At 54.8% G+C, this 15,552-nt stretch overlaps 1 protein-coding gene across 1 annotated transcript in view; it reads left to right on the forward strand.

Annotated features, from left to right (window-relative positions):
• The window catches only part of NBAS (NBAS subunit of NRZ tethering complex), a 211,088-nt gene extending 198,557 nt beyond the window's left edge, over positions 1–12,531 (forward strand). The window contains exons 49-52 of the mRNA XM_080683646.1: positions 2,357–2,496; positions 5,721–5,865; positions 8,184–8,312; positions 12,049–12,531. Coding sequence (XP_080539772.1) covers positions 2,357–2,496; positions 5,721–5,865; positions 8,184–8,312; positions 12,049–12,324 — 690 coding nt within the window. The 3' untranslated portion in view covers positions 12,325–12,531. The remainder of the gene's footprint in view (positions 1–2,356; positions 2,497–5,720; positions 5,866–8,183; positions 8,313–12,048) is intronic.
• Positions 12,532–15,552: the final 3,021 nt, after the last annotated feature.

Consider the following 15,552-nt stretch of genomic DNA (forward strand, 5'->3'; position numbering starts at 1 on the left):
GGTGAGCAGTTGCGAGCCAGCAGTCCTTGATTGTGAGAGGGATGTCCAACTGCCCGTTTAGGCCCTATCACTGGGATCGGGCCTAAACGGGCAGCCGGACATCCCTCGAGGGGTCCCAGATTGGAGAGGGTGCAGGCTGGGCTGAGGGACACTCCCCACCCCCCGGGGCATGAATTTCGTGCACCGGCCCTCTAGTAATAATAATAATAGAACAGCCAAAACTTAAGGCAACTCTATGAATATTTGATATTCCATGCTAAAACATTTTATAAATGATGATTTCTATTCATTCATTTGTATACCCATTCACTAGTTCATCTACTCAGTAAGACTTACTGTCTGTCAAGCATTAGTTTAAGAAGTGGGAGTAAACCAGTGAATAAGTAAAAGCCTCCGTTTTGAAGGAGCTTCCCTTCTAATGAAGAAGAAAGGGAGTAAGCAAATATCTAATGTGTCTCGTACTTTTAAATGCTAAGAAGGAAATGAAGCAGGTGAGGGAGAGAGATAAGGGGGGGGATGCGCTTCAGGGGGGCAGTTATGCAGTGATAAGGTGACGCTGGAGAAATCTGAAGGAAGTGAGGGGTGAGCCTTATAGCCCACAGCTATCTGGAGACAGAACGTGGGGGCAGAGGAAGCAGAGCCGAGCCCCAGAGCCAGAAGTGTGTGTGTGTGATGAGTGCAGAGCACCTGAGGGCGCCGAGGCTGGGGACCAGTGAAGGTGCTGAGGTCTGGCAACAACAGATGGGTGGCTTGAGTTTGAGATAAACACACACATTTCTTTGTAAGCAGGTAACAAACGGTTGTAAAACTCGCAGTTAGACCACCAATTTAAATAATTTAAAGCTTGCCCTGGCCTGAGCAGTGGTTAGAGTATCCACCTGCACACCAAAGGGTTGCAGGATCGATCCCCAGCCCTGGTCAGGCCTTGGGTGGGAGGCAACCAATCAATGTGTCTCTCTCACATCAATGTTTCTCTCTCTCTCTCTTCTCCCACCCCTCCCTCCCACCCTTCCACTCCCTCTAAAAAAATCAATGGAAAAATATCCTCTGGATGAGGATTAACAACAACAACAAACATTCGAAGCGTGTTTAGCTTACTGAGTCCTCTCGATTCAGAACATCCGGACCTGCTCAAAATTATATTTTGGCCCTGCCTCTTGCTTGCCCCGTGCTGGGACAGACAAGCCTGTTTTCTCGTCTGTAAAGTGAGGTGAATAGTACTGTGCTGTTCTCCACACAGAACTCCTGCGAGGGTCCGCTGACTTGCCGGGTTATAAAGTTATTTCAAGAATAGTCAGATGCTCTGAGTGACTATTCCACGGGAGAGTGGCATGGGGCTGTGGGGCAGGCTCTGCAGGACCCGGCTGGCCCCCGGGAACAGCACTTCCCATAGCATCACCAGTGATTTCATAGCATTTACCAACTTCCGTGGAAGTGCAAAGTCCGTGGTACAACCTCTCAGATGGCTTCCTGGGGGCCAGAGCCAGAATGACCATTGAATTGAATCTTTTGGAAACACGCATTGATGAAGACAGTTTAGCAAATATGTAGGTAACCGTTCGTTCTCCTCTGTCAAGGTATCATGTGAGTCTTCGTTACCCAGTCCCAGACACCCTAGGTCAAGAGAGGCTAGGGAACGAGAGAACCAGCTTTGGGGCCTCTTACGTTGAAAGCGGCCTGCTGGTTGGGACTAGCAAACATTTTGTCCACGGAGCTGTGGGGGCTGCGATTTGTGTTAGGGCTGCCTCAGTGTGAGAGAAATGTCACCAGCTCTTCAATGAGAGGAACCACTCGCATTCTTTTTATGGCTGAGACTTGTTTTACGTTAGAAATGGAGATGGGAGTAAAGGGTATTTTACTTTATTTTGGTTTGTCGCAAAAACGTGACAAATGCACTTTAGTAAAATCTTTAATTTTAAATTAGGGACATTTTGGGGACAACATGAGCCCTTAGCAGTAATAATGCTGAAATGCAGAGTAGAAATGCATGAAGGATAATTTAAAGTAAAAACAACAGGCTGATTTTGAGTAAACTCGTAAAACAATTCAGTATTTTAACATAACAGATGAGATGCCGATAAGCCAGTCCTGTGGAAATCTCCTTGTTCGAATTGATCTTGGTAAAGAGCGTTCAAATCCACCCTGTGATTTGTTCTAAACAACTTTTGACGGAGAGGTTTGAGGTTGGAAAGGCACCGAGCTTTTGAAGGCTCTTGGTGGAGATGGGAGGTAGGATGTCGTTGAATTGTAAAAATTTTCAAAGGAGTGTTGAGTCAGAATCATCAGATTTGGATTCTCCTAGAAACCACTTCCTCAGCCTCTGCCACCAGTTTGAAGCGTGTATTTCGACCTCCAGGTGGCCGTGGCCGACGTCGACAGCGAGGAGAGCCGCAGCGCCCTGTTCGCGGAGCTCCTGGAGTGCAGCTGCGCCGAGGCCGAGTTCCAGCACCTGGCGCTGCTCTTGCAGGCCTGGCCGCCCCTGAGCCCAGAGAGCGCGTAAGTGGTCCCCACCCGAGGCTCCTCCGTCCCTTCGTCTTAAAGATCCAGCGCCTTCAAAGGAGCCTGTGAAAGACAGATAAGATCCATCTTGCCCCTAAACCCAAATATCTCACCCAAAAGTATCAGACAGCTCTTGACGATAGCATCTGGTTTACGATGTCAGCAGAGTCGTTTTGTTCCAGCTCCTCTCTTGTCACCAGGAAATCTTTGACTCTGTTGGCGTGGCTTCCGATGCTAATGAGAATTCCCGTGGAGTAAGCGGGTCATTCCCGTTCGCTGAGGTCACACAGGGCGATGTGCGGTTTGCACGTTCTCCGTCACACAGCCTGCACGCCAGGGTGACGGGCGCTCGTTTGGTAGATGCGGAAGGTGAAGCTCCGAAGTGAAGTTCTATAACGTCAGGCGTCCCGTGGTTGCTATGGGACAGGCACAGCTCTCCCAGCCACTGGCCACCTTCACAGCCCTTGGGTTTCCAGCGCGTCATGCTGGGCTGGCCGCCGCCCTCGTGGCTGCCTGGAGCAGCCACCCCGCCCTTGTGCCACAGCCACGGAATCCCGTGGAAGGCGTGGCCGGTTTCCTCTGCGCACATACGCTGTCTGTCATGACCGGCTGCTCCTCCTCGGCAAAACACAGAGCGCGTGGGCCTCTGTTCCCGCCGCCTGCCTGCCCGGGACTCGCCTGTGCTCCCACACGCACAGGTGCCAGGCCCAGGTGCCGCATCTGCCCCCGCAGCCGGGAAGCAGGTTTTCCTGAAAAGCCATTCTGTGCGCATGTAGGGCCCCGAAGAACATCTGGAAAAGGCTCACTAACCCAGGGGGGCTGTGAGAATTTCTGAAGGCGTGTTGTTTTGTTCTGTGGTTTTCAATTACACTTGACATTCAGTATTGTTCTGCATTAGTTCAGGTGTAGAGCACAGTGGTTAGACAGTCGTATACTTCACAAAGTGGTCTCCCCGATACTTCCAGCCCCACCCGGCCCCATCCGCCTTGCTGCAATATTACCGACTGTTCCCGGCTGTCCTTACGTCCCGTGGGAACGGCCTTTCTCTGTCTCTGCCGTGCGCCTTGGGACGGCATGCGGTGTGGAGCTTTCGAGCCCGGGTCGCACCTCGCTGTGTGAAGCCAGGCCGGGCTCTCATCAGAACACCTCTGTCTTCCTCCTGGCCGTGTCGGGACGGCGTTTCCATCTGGTTCCCAGCTGTCTGGGTGCAGCAGCCTTGGGTCCGGGTGCTTGTGGGAAACAGGCCGGACTGGGCTTGCCGAGTCCAGGTCTCTGCTGGGGCCGGGCGTCCGTTTCTGGCCAAGTCCCAGCTGGGGAGGATGGGAAGTGGACGTGGGACCACAAATCTGATTGTCAGCCAGCTTTTCTGTTTCAGAAAATCAGTGTTGAGTGTAGATTGTTTCAGCCCTTCAAAGGGCTCTCTCAGTCAGTCTTCTAAGCTCAGAGCATGACACCTCTGGTAGGTTAGTGACCCGTGTCACTGTTCCTCTCTCTTTAGAACGGGACCATTTCCAGCCCCTCGCTCACCCACAGACACAAAGCAGCGTCACTTAAAACATTGCGTGTAAAGCCATCTAATGTATTCGTAGACAAAACTATCTTAATTGTTAAAGGTGTATTTTTTGTAGTCGAACATGGAAGGAAGTGAGTACATTGCTGACCTGTGTTCTGCATCCTCCGTTATGCGACCCGTGGAGTCAGAACTCATTGCCCATCTGCTCACCCTCCGCCCAGCCACTGTCCTTTACAGACAGGCTCTCAAAGCGCTTTCTTCCAGGCCATCTGAGTATGACCTCAGCACTTCCACCGGAACCAGAACCAAGAGGGTGGGGGGAGAGGGAAGGCCGGGAGGGAGGGGTGTGACAGTGATTGATGTTGCCAGTCAACTCAATCGAATTAAAAACTCAGGAAAGTGCGCGATCCGATCCATCTGGCTGCTAATTCCGTGGTTCCACCTGCAGATGTGGGTGTGAGTCCCTGCAGGAGGCTGCCTGGGAAGCGTAAGAGATTTGTACTTGGGGACAATTCAGTGTCTCAGTGCAGCACGCTGGTGGAAGAGCGTCTTGGCCATTACTGCCAGGAAGCCGCGTTGCCCCACGGGGCGTGCCCTTCTGCAGCGGGCAGCCTGGCGGGCAAACCCAGGGCCCCGGTTCAGACTCAGAGAGGAAGCGGGGCTGGTCCGTGCGTGTGGGGAGTCTCCGTCAGCCACACACTCCAGGGCCTGTGTGTGCTTTGACACGAGCAGTGCTCCCTGAGACACAGAGCTGAGTTTGAGCTGAGACAGAGGCTGCGCGTGTGTACCTCCTTGTTGTCCTTGCACTTGAGGTTCTTCTCAGGGGCAAGGAGTAAAATCCTGTCAAGGCGAGGGCCCCCTTTAGGTGCTCCGTGTCTAGAATCCAGAGCTGTGCTGATGAGACCACGGACACTCCACAGAGAAGTTAATTCCCAGTGTTGTCCAGTGTTGTAAGTGAAGTCGGTGCCCTGCTCCCGGGCCAGGTCCCTCGACCTGTAAGTCGTGGTGTTTATGCAGCGCGGGGTGCGGCGGCCAGAGAAGGGGAACAAAGGGCAAACTTTGTGTGTGTTTCTGTCTAGAATAAGAGAACTATGTGGAGCTCCAAGCGGGGTCTCCCTCCGGCTTGTGGTGGCTTCCCCAGTCTGTGCCCCACGCTGATCTCTGCTGTGCCCTGCCCGCCTGGCATTCGTCCTGCCCGACCCCAGGGTCAGTCCTGATCATAGTCATGATCGCATGATTAAGAAGAGCCGGTTTGGGTAGTGAACAGTTCGACGGGCCTGCTATTATGAGCGACACTTCATGATTGCAAACGATCCTCCGTTAAGCGAAGCACTACGTCGGGGGCAGGCACTAACTTGGGAAACCCCAGGCCCAGAAAGGTCGGCGGCTTCCCCAGAACCGTCCACCCAGGCTCGGGGGTTAAAGTCACGTCTCCGAGTTCACCAGGCAGTAAGCCAGGGAGCCTGCCTGAGCCCAGCGGCCGGGACTTCGGGGCAGCCGGTGCCCTGGGGGCCGGCGATGCCACCGTGGGCGCCCCCTCCGTGAGATGTTCCCCTGAAGGACAGCCTGAAGGGCGTGTCCTCGGGGTCACGAGCGCCGTTCGTCACAAGCATTCCACTTGGCAAGTGGGATTTCTTTCGTGTTTGAAACCTGCTTCTCACCGTTGTCCAGCTGAATCATTTCCAGGCCCTTGCCTTTTCCTCCCCAGAGCCAGCGTCACGGATAACCCTTGGGTGCGGCTGGCTGCGGCGATGCTGACCAGGTGTACGTCGGGGAACAGGGAGGCCCTGGGCGAGGAAGTTCTGAAGATCTGCCGCTCCTTGTACAGCACCAGGCAGATGCTCCCTGCCCAGGTGAGTGGCTCTCCTGCGGGCACCTTCCTCTTCTCCGCACTCTGCTGTGGGCAGTGTCCGCTGCTGCTCGGGAGGGACAGGAGCTCAGGGTGTCGGAAGGCCAAGGGCCCCATTGGTAGCAGGTCACACGAGGGCACACGGTGCGGAAAGGACGCTGGAGGGCCTTCCTCCCTGCTCGGGCTCCGGCGCGGCCTTCCTTTCACAGTCCCAGGGCAGAGCCCGCTGCTAGTCCCTCTGGGGCCTGTGTGTCTCACTCACATGTACGTTCCAAGGCGTCATGGCAGCTCACACGGCGCTGGGCCGGGGCAGGCCGGCTGGAGCGCAGCGGGGAGCCTCGGCAGTCCTCCAGGTGGGGCAGGTCACCCGCCGCCCTGATTTGTCCATGTTTTTCACAGCAGTGTGATGAGATTGCAAACCTCCGTGTTTGTTCTCTGTAAACACGCAGCCGCCTCCATTTGACCTTGGTTCTCTGTCTGACCTCGTGGTATAGCTGTCACAGAGGTTTCTGTGTCCTATGTAGACGTATGTGTATCTGAACTTTCTAAAATAAGCACATATTAATTACAGCTCCCCGCAGTGGGTCCGACCTCGGCCATGTGCAGTCTGAGCAGGCTGCGTGTCTTCAGTAGCATCTGGACAATGGCACTAAATTGATGAATTGGTTTTTGAGTTGCTACCACATAGGAGATAAACTTGAAAATAAAATTGTAAGTAGAGTTGTCTGAATCTTCATTGTAATCACTCAAGGAAAAGATTCCCATTCTGAATGCACATTTAATGAATTGTTTACAGAATGAGGGACTGGCTAAGTGTTTTTTGATTGGATTTTAAAATATTTATTTAAAGAAGTCTGTCACCCACCAGAATGACAGAATTCTCCTGTGAAATATTTAAAGCACCAACACCAAAGGTGACTCCCAATGCTCCTGTGGTATGCGATGGGTGGTGTCGGCTACTTGCTTACCTGTGACGGCCCTGCTATAGTGAGCACCCAGAGGTGGGGACCACGGCTGTGTCACCTGTGTCACCCATGGCAGGAGTCCACACACGGCACAGAGTGGGGTCTCCACACAGTTTATTACCCTCCCCCGCCCAGGCCCCGGGCAGGTACGGTGTAAAAAACACGGGGTTCACCTTTGCCGTAACATGAGCTGAGGTCAGGTGTGGCTGGATCAGGACCAGATGCCCGCGTGCCTGGAGTCAGTGCTACTGGTTCGAGGTTGGGGAAACCTTGTTCGGGACCCTGTTTCTCAACTGTGAGGAGTGAGCAGAGGCTGCTATTCACTGCCTCACCCAGAGCACCTGCCCCCCCGCCTCCCCCAAATCCACAATCTCCTGGGGGGAGGAGAAAGGCACTGGATTGAACCCCTTTTGTAAGCAGGTCATTATCACCTCTCTCCTCCAATTTGATGGGATGAAAAGTAATTATTATCCTAGGAGTTCTGTTGCCGCTGTGACTTGCCTTCATTTTCCTATGCTGCCTCAGTTCCTGTCTTACAATGGGGTACAGTTACGGGTTTTTTCAGGATGCCAAGTTTAACGGAACTGTGCAGATGTTATGTGCTATTTTTATTGATCGCTAAATGTGCTCAGATGTGACTTACAACTGTTACAAAGGAAGGAGCATTATTATTGCAAATGGAAATGTCTTGGGAACTTGACCACGTGCAGCTGAAGTCAGGACGGGGCAGCCTGACGCAGCGGGGCGGGGCTTGCTGAGTCCTCTCCCCCGTGCTTTTGTGAGAGGAGGTGCATTGGTTGCCTGCATGAAAGCCTCTCTCCGAGGCAGGCCGGCCGGCCAGCGGGAGAAAGAGCTGAGGATACCCAGGTCCCTCTGCGGAGTCCCAAATGCCTTTTGAGTTTTCATGAAGATGCAACATCTTAAGTATCAGGTTTCCGGTTCACCTTGACATTAGGGTTTAAACAGGCGTTTAAACATCTAACTTGCTGATTTCCTTTGTTGCAGTGATGATACTAGATATTTGATAGTATTAACAATGGACAATACTTTTTATTGCTTGTTAAGCATGTAGTATATGCTGAGCATTGTATGTTATTATTAACACCCATTCTCTCTCTCTCACACACACACATAACACACACACTCTGCAAAGCAGACACATTACCTCCATTGTTCTTAGAGGAAACGAGGGCTCTGAGAATTCAGGAAAGTAAGTGACAGTCCCGCGTCCACCCGGTGGGACACTACGCAGCCATTGAAAGCGATGCCGTGGAGGGAGATCTGGGGGCTCAGACAGGTGTACAGCGTCCTGTGCAGTGGGCGAGGCACGGAGTCAGTGTGTCCCCTGTGCTTGCAGTGCGTGGAGGAGCTGAGCGCGCTGCTGCGGAGCCAGGCCCTGCTGCTGCCGTCCCTCAAGCTGCTCCTGGAGAGCCCCGACGCCCGCCTTCACACCGTGGCCCTGGAGCACGTGGCCGCCGTCGCCAAGGTACGCCCGCCGGCTTGACATTACTCTGCTTCCAGGACATGAGTCGGTGCGGCCAGCACTGACCAGGATTAGCCACGATTGCTCTGTCCATGGTATTCCCCGACCACAGCCGCTCTCTCTGTTTGTCTAGGAAGCAGGTATTCGTCTCCTAGTATTTTACAAACATGTACTGAACGCCTCCGGTTTACAGACATTTACAAACCAGCCCCTGTGTTTAGGTGCGGAGACTGTAAATCCAAATAGCGAAGCTGTTTCTCTTAAGAAGCCATATGTCGGCCCTTCAGGAAATGTCCTGGGCACGGGAAACTCGGGCTGGGGGCCCCTGGCCTCGGGTCGGTTTTCTGTCTGGGTGTGTGTGTCTCCGAATTAAGGTGGAGAGTGGCCACGGTCATGTTCACTGGCACCGTCTGACCCCCAGCCCTCTGTCCTCTGGCAGCCTGGCCATCTGGGCGGAGGAATGGTGGACTGCACCAGGGCCTGCGCCCTCTCCCTCGAGGCTGCTGTCTTGTTGTGATTAAGGAAGAAACTGTCACCTCCCTTTTTAAATTTTACCCTTTAGAACTAGGCAGCTCAGGGCTGCATTTTAACGAATCCACGTTGTGTGACTCCTTCTGAAACCCCTCTGTAGGGAGATCATTCCTTCAGGTGAAGTGATCAGTTTGAAGTATTGTGTGTGACTGTGTGTTATGTGTCTGGGTGAGTGAGTGTTATGTGTGATTCCATGCTTTTTCTAACAAAAGTGTCAGAGGGCAGAGAGGGGAGGAGAAGCCTGGAGCTAGGGTGCACACCCAGCCCCCCAAACTGTGGGTGAGTCAGTGGGCGAGTGGTGAGTGAGGGCAGAGGCCCAGGACACCATGTGCACGACGGTAGGCCTCGCAAACCCTGTCCGCCTAGGCCGCACTGTTTATAAGCAGCAGAGAGGAACGGGCACAGCCGCGAGACGCGGAAACGAGATGCGTGAGGCTGCTGCCCGCATAATGGGGCACACCGGTTTTTTTTTTGTTGTTTTTTTTTTTTTAAATATATTTTATTGATTTTTTACAGAGAGGAAGGGAGAGGGATAGAGAGTTAGAAACATCGATGAGAGAGAAACATCGATCAGCTGCCTCCTGCACACCCCCTACTGGGGATGTGCCTGCAACCAAGGTACATGCCCTTGACCGGAATCGAACCCGGGACCTTTCAGTCCGCAGGCCGACGCTCTATCCACTGAGCCAAACCGGTTTCGGCATGGGGCACACTGTTTACAGCAAACTTTTATTTCTAATAAGTAGAAAGTACACTCTACATTATAATAACGATGAAAAGTATATCATGAGACTGTGATTTTCAGCTTTTTCATCTCCTGGCACACAGAAACTAATTACTAAAATTCGGCAGCGCACGGGCTGAAAAAAGCACTGGTTTAGGAAATACATAAACCAGTAACATAGTCTTGTATTATTTATTATCGAGAATTGCCTGCTGTACGTAAATGTACCGGCATCCAGGGTGCGCGGCCCGGGACTGTGCCCAGGAGATGAACGGGTAGGGTGTTTGTAAAGGTGAAATGCAGTACCATTCCTGGGTGTCGGGGATTACCTCGGGGGAGGATTGACATAGGGCCTCAAGGGATTAGGCAAAGTAGGAAGGTGACAGGACAAAGTGTGGGCCCGGCCACACTCGGGCCCCGAAAGGGGAGATCTGGTTACAGCCACAGACTCCCTGTTGTTGGGCTGTAAGCCAGATGATTTGTCCCAGCTTGGGTTTCCGAAGAGGATGCTATTAAATCCCATGCCAGGAGTGGGACCGGCTGTCATCAAATAAATATAAATTACAAGAAACTACCCACAGGCATTTTTTTCATTCCAGCTATACACTTATGTTGCCCTTGTGTTTTTCTGCCTTTATTGTTGCTATATTTAATAACTTTATTAGTAATAGTAAATGTAACAAGACAAATATCCTTCCCTAAACAGTGAAATAAGTTTAAATAATCTCCTTGAAGTCATTGAAATGAGGTCCTGCATACATGATGCTACTGGAATCTGAGCTCACCTCATTACTGTAATTACTCTTAGCTTCTTATAGAGCCATAAAATCAAAGACTTTAATTCAGAGAAGGTTCATTGGCTATTGTTGAAACAGGAATTAAGCAGATACCATTTTAATGGCTTGGAAGACAGTAGTGCTTTGTGCTTTAATAGATTTCTTTCCTAAGATCTGCAAAGTTTCATTTATTCTCAAAAATGAATCACGACACACACACAAAATCACCGATGGAGACGGGTGGCAATCGTTTTGCTCACTTTGATATCTGTCAGCCCCTTCCTCTTCTCGAAAGTGCTGGTTGTTGGGTGGTTTGACTTTTAACTTGAGCCATTTATTGAGCTTGACCTCCGTAAGCCCTGGGCTGGGCACTTGGACAGCACAGGTGACTTCAGCCCCGTAGGCGGTCTGCATTTCAGATGTGGAAACTGGCGCCCAGCAAGGTTGTCCGTAGCAAGGTCACACAGCAGCAGCAAAGCAGCCGGGATCAGAAATGGGTCTCTAACCCTAAAGCCTATCTTCTTTTCACAAGACCACACGCCTCTCACTCTAATTCAGTTATTTGATCCGTGGCGCGCACTGCTGCTGAGACAGAGGACGATAAGATACAACCTCAGCCTGGCCAGGAGACAGACAGGTTTCCAGAACAGACACGAAGAGGCAGCTAGTCGGTGCCCTGGAGGATGGGGAAGGTGGGAGCAGCTTGGCCAGGGATTTAGAGGAAATGCCACCTCGGAGGGGTCCCTGGAGCTGACATTTGCGCTGAGTTTTGAGGGGTCACCAGGTGACTTAGAGGAAGATGGGCAGTGGCTTACTCTCAGAACTTCCTTTGTTCTAATTCTCACGGGCAGTAGGCACCGCTGACCTCTGCGTCTCAGGAGCCGTTCCTCTTGGTCCCAGAGCAAGCAGGACAGCCACACTGTGTGCAGGATTGTCCGGCGGCTCTACCATCACTTAATTGGCTTTGAAAGGCCACATTGTGTCCGAGGCTCCTATAACCAGAGTCACTGAAAGTGCACAGTGACATTCAGAAAGCCTGTCGTGGCTCTGTTATGACAACGTCAGGGAGTCTGAGTTTCAATATGCATTAGCATTGACTTGATTCCTTGCAATAGTATGGACAGCAATAGAAGACAGAAAAGTGTAAGCTAAGTGTCAAAGATTCCTGGACTAAGAAGATAGGTAGGACCAGGGGCCGTGCAGAGGGCCACAGCTGAAAGGCCCGTAGAGCACGTGAGGAAGGTGAGTGTGATGCTGAGCTCTCCGGCGCCTACGTGAGAACAAGATCGAAACACCTCCCGACATCGTCCTGTTGATGTCATGGGGCCGAGGGTGTATTTTCTCAGCGGAGGAGAAGGTTCCTTCTGGAAAGAACTTCCCTTGTGGGTCTGTTCAGGGGAGGAGACCCAGTCGTTGGGGTTAAAGAGCGGGGACCGGGGGAAGCGCCTCAGGGAACTGGGGAGTGTGGCTGCGGGACGCTGGCCCGGAGTCAGGACAACCTCAGCTCAGATCCTGGCTCCGTGGCTCGCTGACCCCGGCGTTGAGCAGAGTCCTTACCCTCCATCTCCCAGGCTGTGACACTGCCCTCCATGCGCCCTGGGGAGCAGGACTGTTCCCCAGGGGAGAAGGGTTCTAAGGACTCGAGGGTGGGGCTCCTGGGAGGGTGAGCCACGCCAGCCTCACGTCCTGCCTGTCTTATTCCTTGAAGGTGAATGACTCAAACTGTGACCAGGAACTTCTCTCCCTGCTCCTGGACGCCAAGCTGCTGGTGCCATGCCTCTCCACTCCCTTCTACCCGCGCATCGTCCAGCACCTCCTGGCCAGCCCTCAGCCAGGGCGCTGGGACGCCGAGGGGCTGGCCAGGGACCTGCGGGAGGCCGGCCACGAGGCCGAAGCGGGGTCGCTCCTTCTGGCCGCCAGGGACACGCATCGGGCCTTGAGGACTTTCAGCACAGCCCTGAGCGCCAGCCGGCACTGGGTGTGACGCGGCCCGGGCCCACGCACAGTCAGTCTCCCGTGTCCCCTCCCTGCCTACGGGAGCACCCAGAGCCGAGTGCTGGCCCCGGAGGCAGCACCTGTCCCTGCTGATGGTTCTCGGTGGTCCCGCAAGTGGGAAATAAAGATCCGTGCTGAGCAGCCTGCCAGTAAAATACAATAAAGTCTGTACTTTATTGTTGACCAAGAGAGACTCAAGCCTGCTCCCGTTGTTGGAACTGCCTTTCGGAACGGAATTCAGGTGAAGCCTCCAGGGCCGCGTCCCAACGGCTGCCTGTGGGCAGGTGGCGTGAGAAAGGGAGGGAGGGAGGAGGAGAGGGCGGTGGTGGAGCAGGTGCTGGGACGCAGGGAGTGGGCCTGATGCAGGTCTCGGCGTAGGGAGGCGACTCTGGGCCCTGTGCCCACCTCTCTGGACCTTCCTCTGTCCCGTATACAACGAGGGCCATGTTCTCTGTCTCCCGGGGTTGCCAAGGACGAGGGGAGGGGATGCCTGAGGCTCTGTCAGGTACATAGCAGGCACCCCTCCCCCACTAGAGTGACAGGTTGTGAGCTGTGATGTTCAGGCCACAGCTGGATGGTCAATACCAGCACTGAGGGCCGCCCACTCAGCAGCACGAGAAGGCTGACAAGCCCGTACGTGTGTAAAAGCTCGGCCGCCAGCGGGCGGGCGGGCTCACAGCCACGTGCACACTTACCACGGGCAGGGGAGGCATGTGGGGGCCCACTAATGACACATGGCAATCACAGCGAGCGTGTGAACAGCAAACACTGAGGGGTGTTCCCCGGGGGTGGGACCCCGATGCCCGGCTGCGGGAGCCTGTGCTGGAGGTGGAGGCTCAGCTGGAAGCGCTGGGCCCACTCCCCCCAGGGCCTCACATCAGATCCAAACCCGCAGCAGCCCGGGCAGCAGCCGGGAGGAGAGCAGGCGCAGTGACGATGGGCACCAGGCCCCTCGGAGGCTCCCTGTGAGACCCTCAGGTGAGCCACAGCCCCCCCGGCCCTGGTCCTCATGCGTAAGTGGGCAGCCCAGTTCGCTCTGTGCCCCGCTGGAACCCCACTCCGCCGAGGGAATGCGCTCTGTGGTTGGTCCCGGGCTTCAGCGAAAGAAAGTCGCCCCAAATACACACCCCAAGCTTTACACGCATTAACTCGTGCAATCCTGGTGACAACCTTAGAGGGACACAGGCGGGAGAGGTGAGTGAGTTGCAGGGACACAGCCAGCGGGCCGCGGATCCCCAGTGCGAGTCAGGCAGCCTGGCTCGGAGCCTCGCCGCTGGCCACATGCTCCACAGGTCCCTCTGCGAGAAACCCGGATGGACTTCCTGGAGGGCATCTGGACACTGTGCGGTATTTCCATCCCGCCCGTCCTCCCTGAACGGATAGCCTCATGGCAAAAGGGGGCGGCTCTGAAATACCCTTTGGCCCTTGCAGACTGTGGGCTCATCGATGCGCCAGCCTTCATAGCGGCGGGCACTGCCGTCTCCGTGTTCACGAGTCTCACGCTGACCTGTCCCAACTGCCCACACGCTGCAGGAAACCAGGCACCTTCGTTCGAGCTTCCCTGACACTCCAGATTCCCCCGAAGGTGCAAGGCACTTGGCCGCCATTAACATTCCCCGCAGACAGTCCCTGTTGTGACGTCGCCTGGCTTCCTAACACGAGGTCGTGTCAAGGATTTCGAACGTGTTCACGTCCCCGTTTGAAGGTCCTCGGGAGCAGTGGTTAACAATCGGGGCTGCGTGTGGAATCACCCAAGAATTTGTCATAACTGAAGCCAAGTCCCCACCCTAACCCTGGCCAATGGAGTCAGACTATCTGGGGGTGGGGCCCTCACAGCCAGTCAGGGGGGGACCGGATTTATGTCACTGACTCCTCACTTGTTGGCCATGTGTCTGTCCACTTCCCTTTCGTTCAGAAGCAGACGAGGCGAGTGAAGGGACCGACACCTGGCCCCTCCCATTCCGGCCCCATTCTGGGCAGGTCTAGGGAGAGTCATGCACCTCAATGCGGGCTCTCTCCCGGGTCCCGGGAGGGGCGCAGGGGCCGCTGTGAAAGGCAGGGAGCAATCAAAAGAGAAGTGAAAGGCCTGTGGCTTGCTGAACTTGCAGCTAAATTTAGAGCTGGGGTCAAGGTGGCTCCAGGCCTGAAAGGGCCCGCCTGCGGGATGTTACCTCCCCGCCTCACCTGGAAAACTGGGTCTCAGCTCTTTAGAAAGAACACCCCCTCTTCCTGATGCTTCGGGGCGCGTTCGCGAGCAGGGGGGCCCTGTTCTGTGGGAAGAGGCTGCGTTTCCCTCCAGCCAGCTCCAAGCGCAGCCGCTGGGGATTCACTGTCCCTTCCTAATAGTTACAAACGCATCCACGGAAGATGGCTCGTAAAACCAGAAACCAGGAGCACAGGCAGCTGGGTGCGGAGGGCACGAAAGGAAGAGTGAGGGCTCTTGATTGAGGGTCCGTGCGCCCAGCTGCCTCCACGGGCAGGCTTCCCACTGCCCCCAGGAGCCCGGGTGCTGGGACTGGGACTATCAGCGCAAGACGTGCGCGCTGTGGGGCCTGCTCACAGCTGTGAGCCTGCGATGACGTGCGTCAGACTCGCACTAGCAAAATGAAAAGCAACTCGGACATCCGTGCTGGTGTGGAACTCCTGGGGTCAGGGGTCCGAATGTCCCCTCCCCGGGGCTGGGAGGGGCCTCCCCGCATGAGAAGCAGATTCAGAGGCCAACACCCTCAACAGTGTTCGGGTGTGGGATCTCTTAGCCATAGGGCGTGGGATCCCGGTGGCCCTGGCGGGGTCCCACGTGGCGGGGCGGGGGGGGGGGGGGTCAGCCGGTGTGTGACCAGCCAGGAAGGCAGGTTGGGATCCTCACGCTGGCTGCCCAAGGTTACCCTCATGGAGATGCTGGAATTGTTGACCTGATCAGCGACACGGTTCAGAGAAAGCCCTGGACTGGATCAGGGATCTGGGGTTGAGAGCCGGTCTGGCTCTGGCAGTTTGACTCTGGGCACCTGCACTTGCTTGGCTTTCTCCGGACGTGCTTCCTGCACACCCCCATGGTGAGGCGCAGATTCGGGGGGCGGGGGGAGTACAGGGGGGGCCTCGGGGATGGGAGGGCGTGTCGGGATGCGGCCCTGGCGGGAGGAAATGGGGGAAGCCGTGGAGAAGGTAGAGCACTGAGGGGACCAGCTGCACAGGTGGGGCCGGGGTGTGGTCTCTCCGG

Source organism: Plecotus auritus (assembly GCF_963455305.1).
Source record: "Plecotus auritus genome assembly, chromosome: 8".
Lineage (NCBI taxonomy): Eukaryota > Metazoa > Chordata > Mammalia > Chiroptera > Vespertilionidae > Plecotus > Plecotus auritus.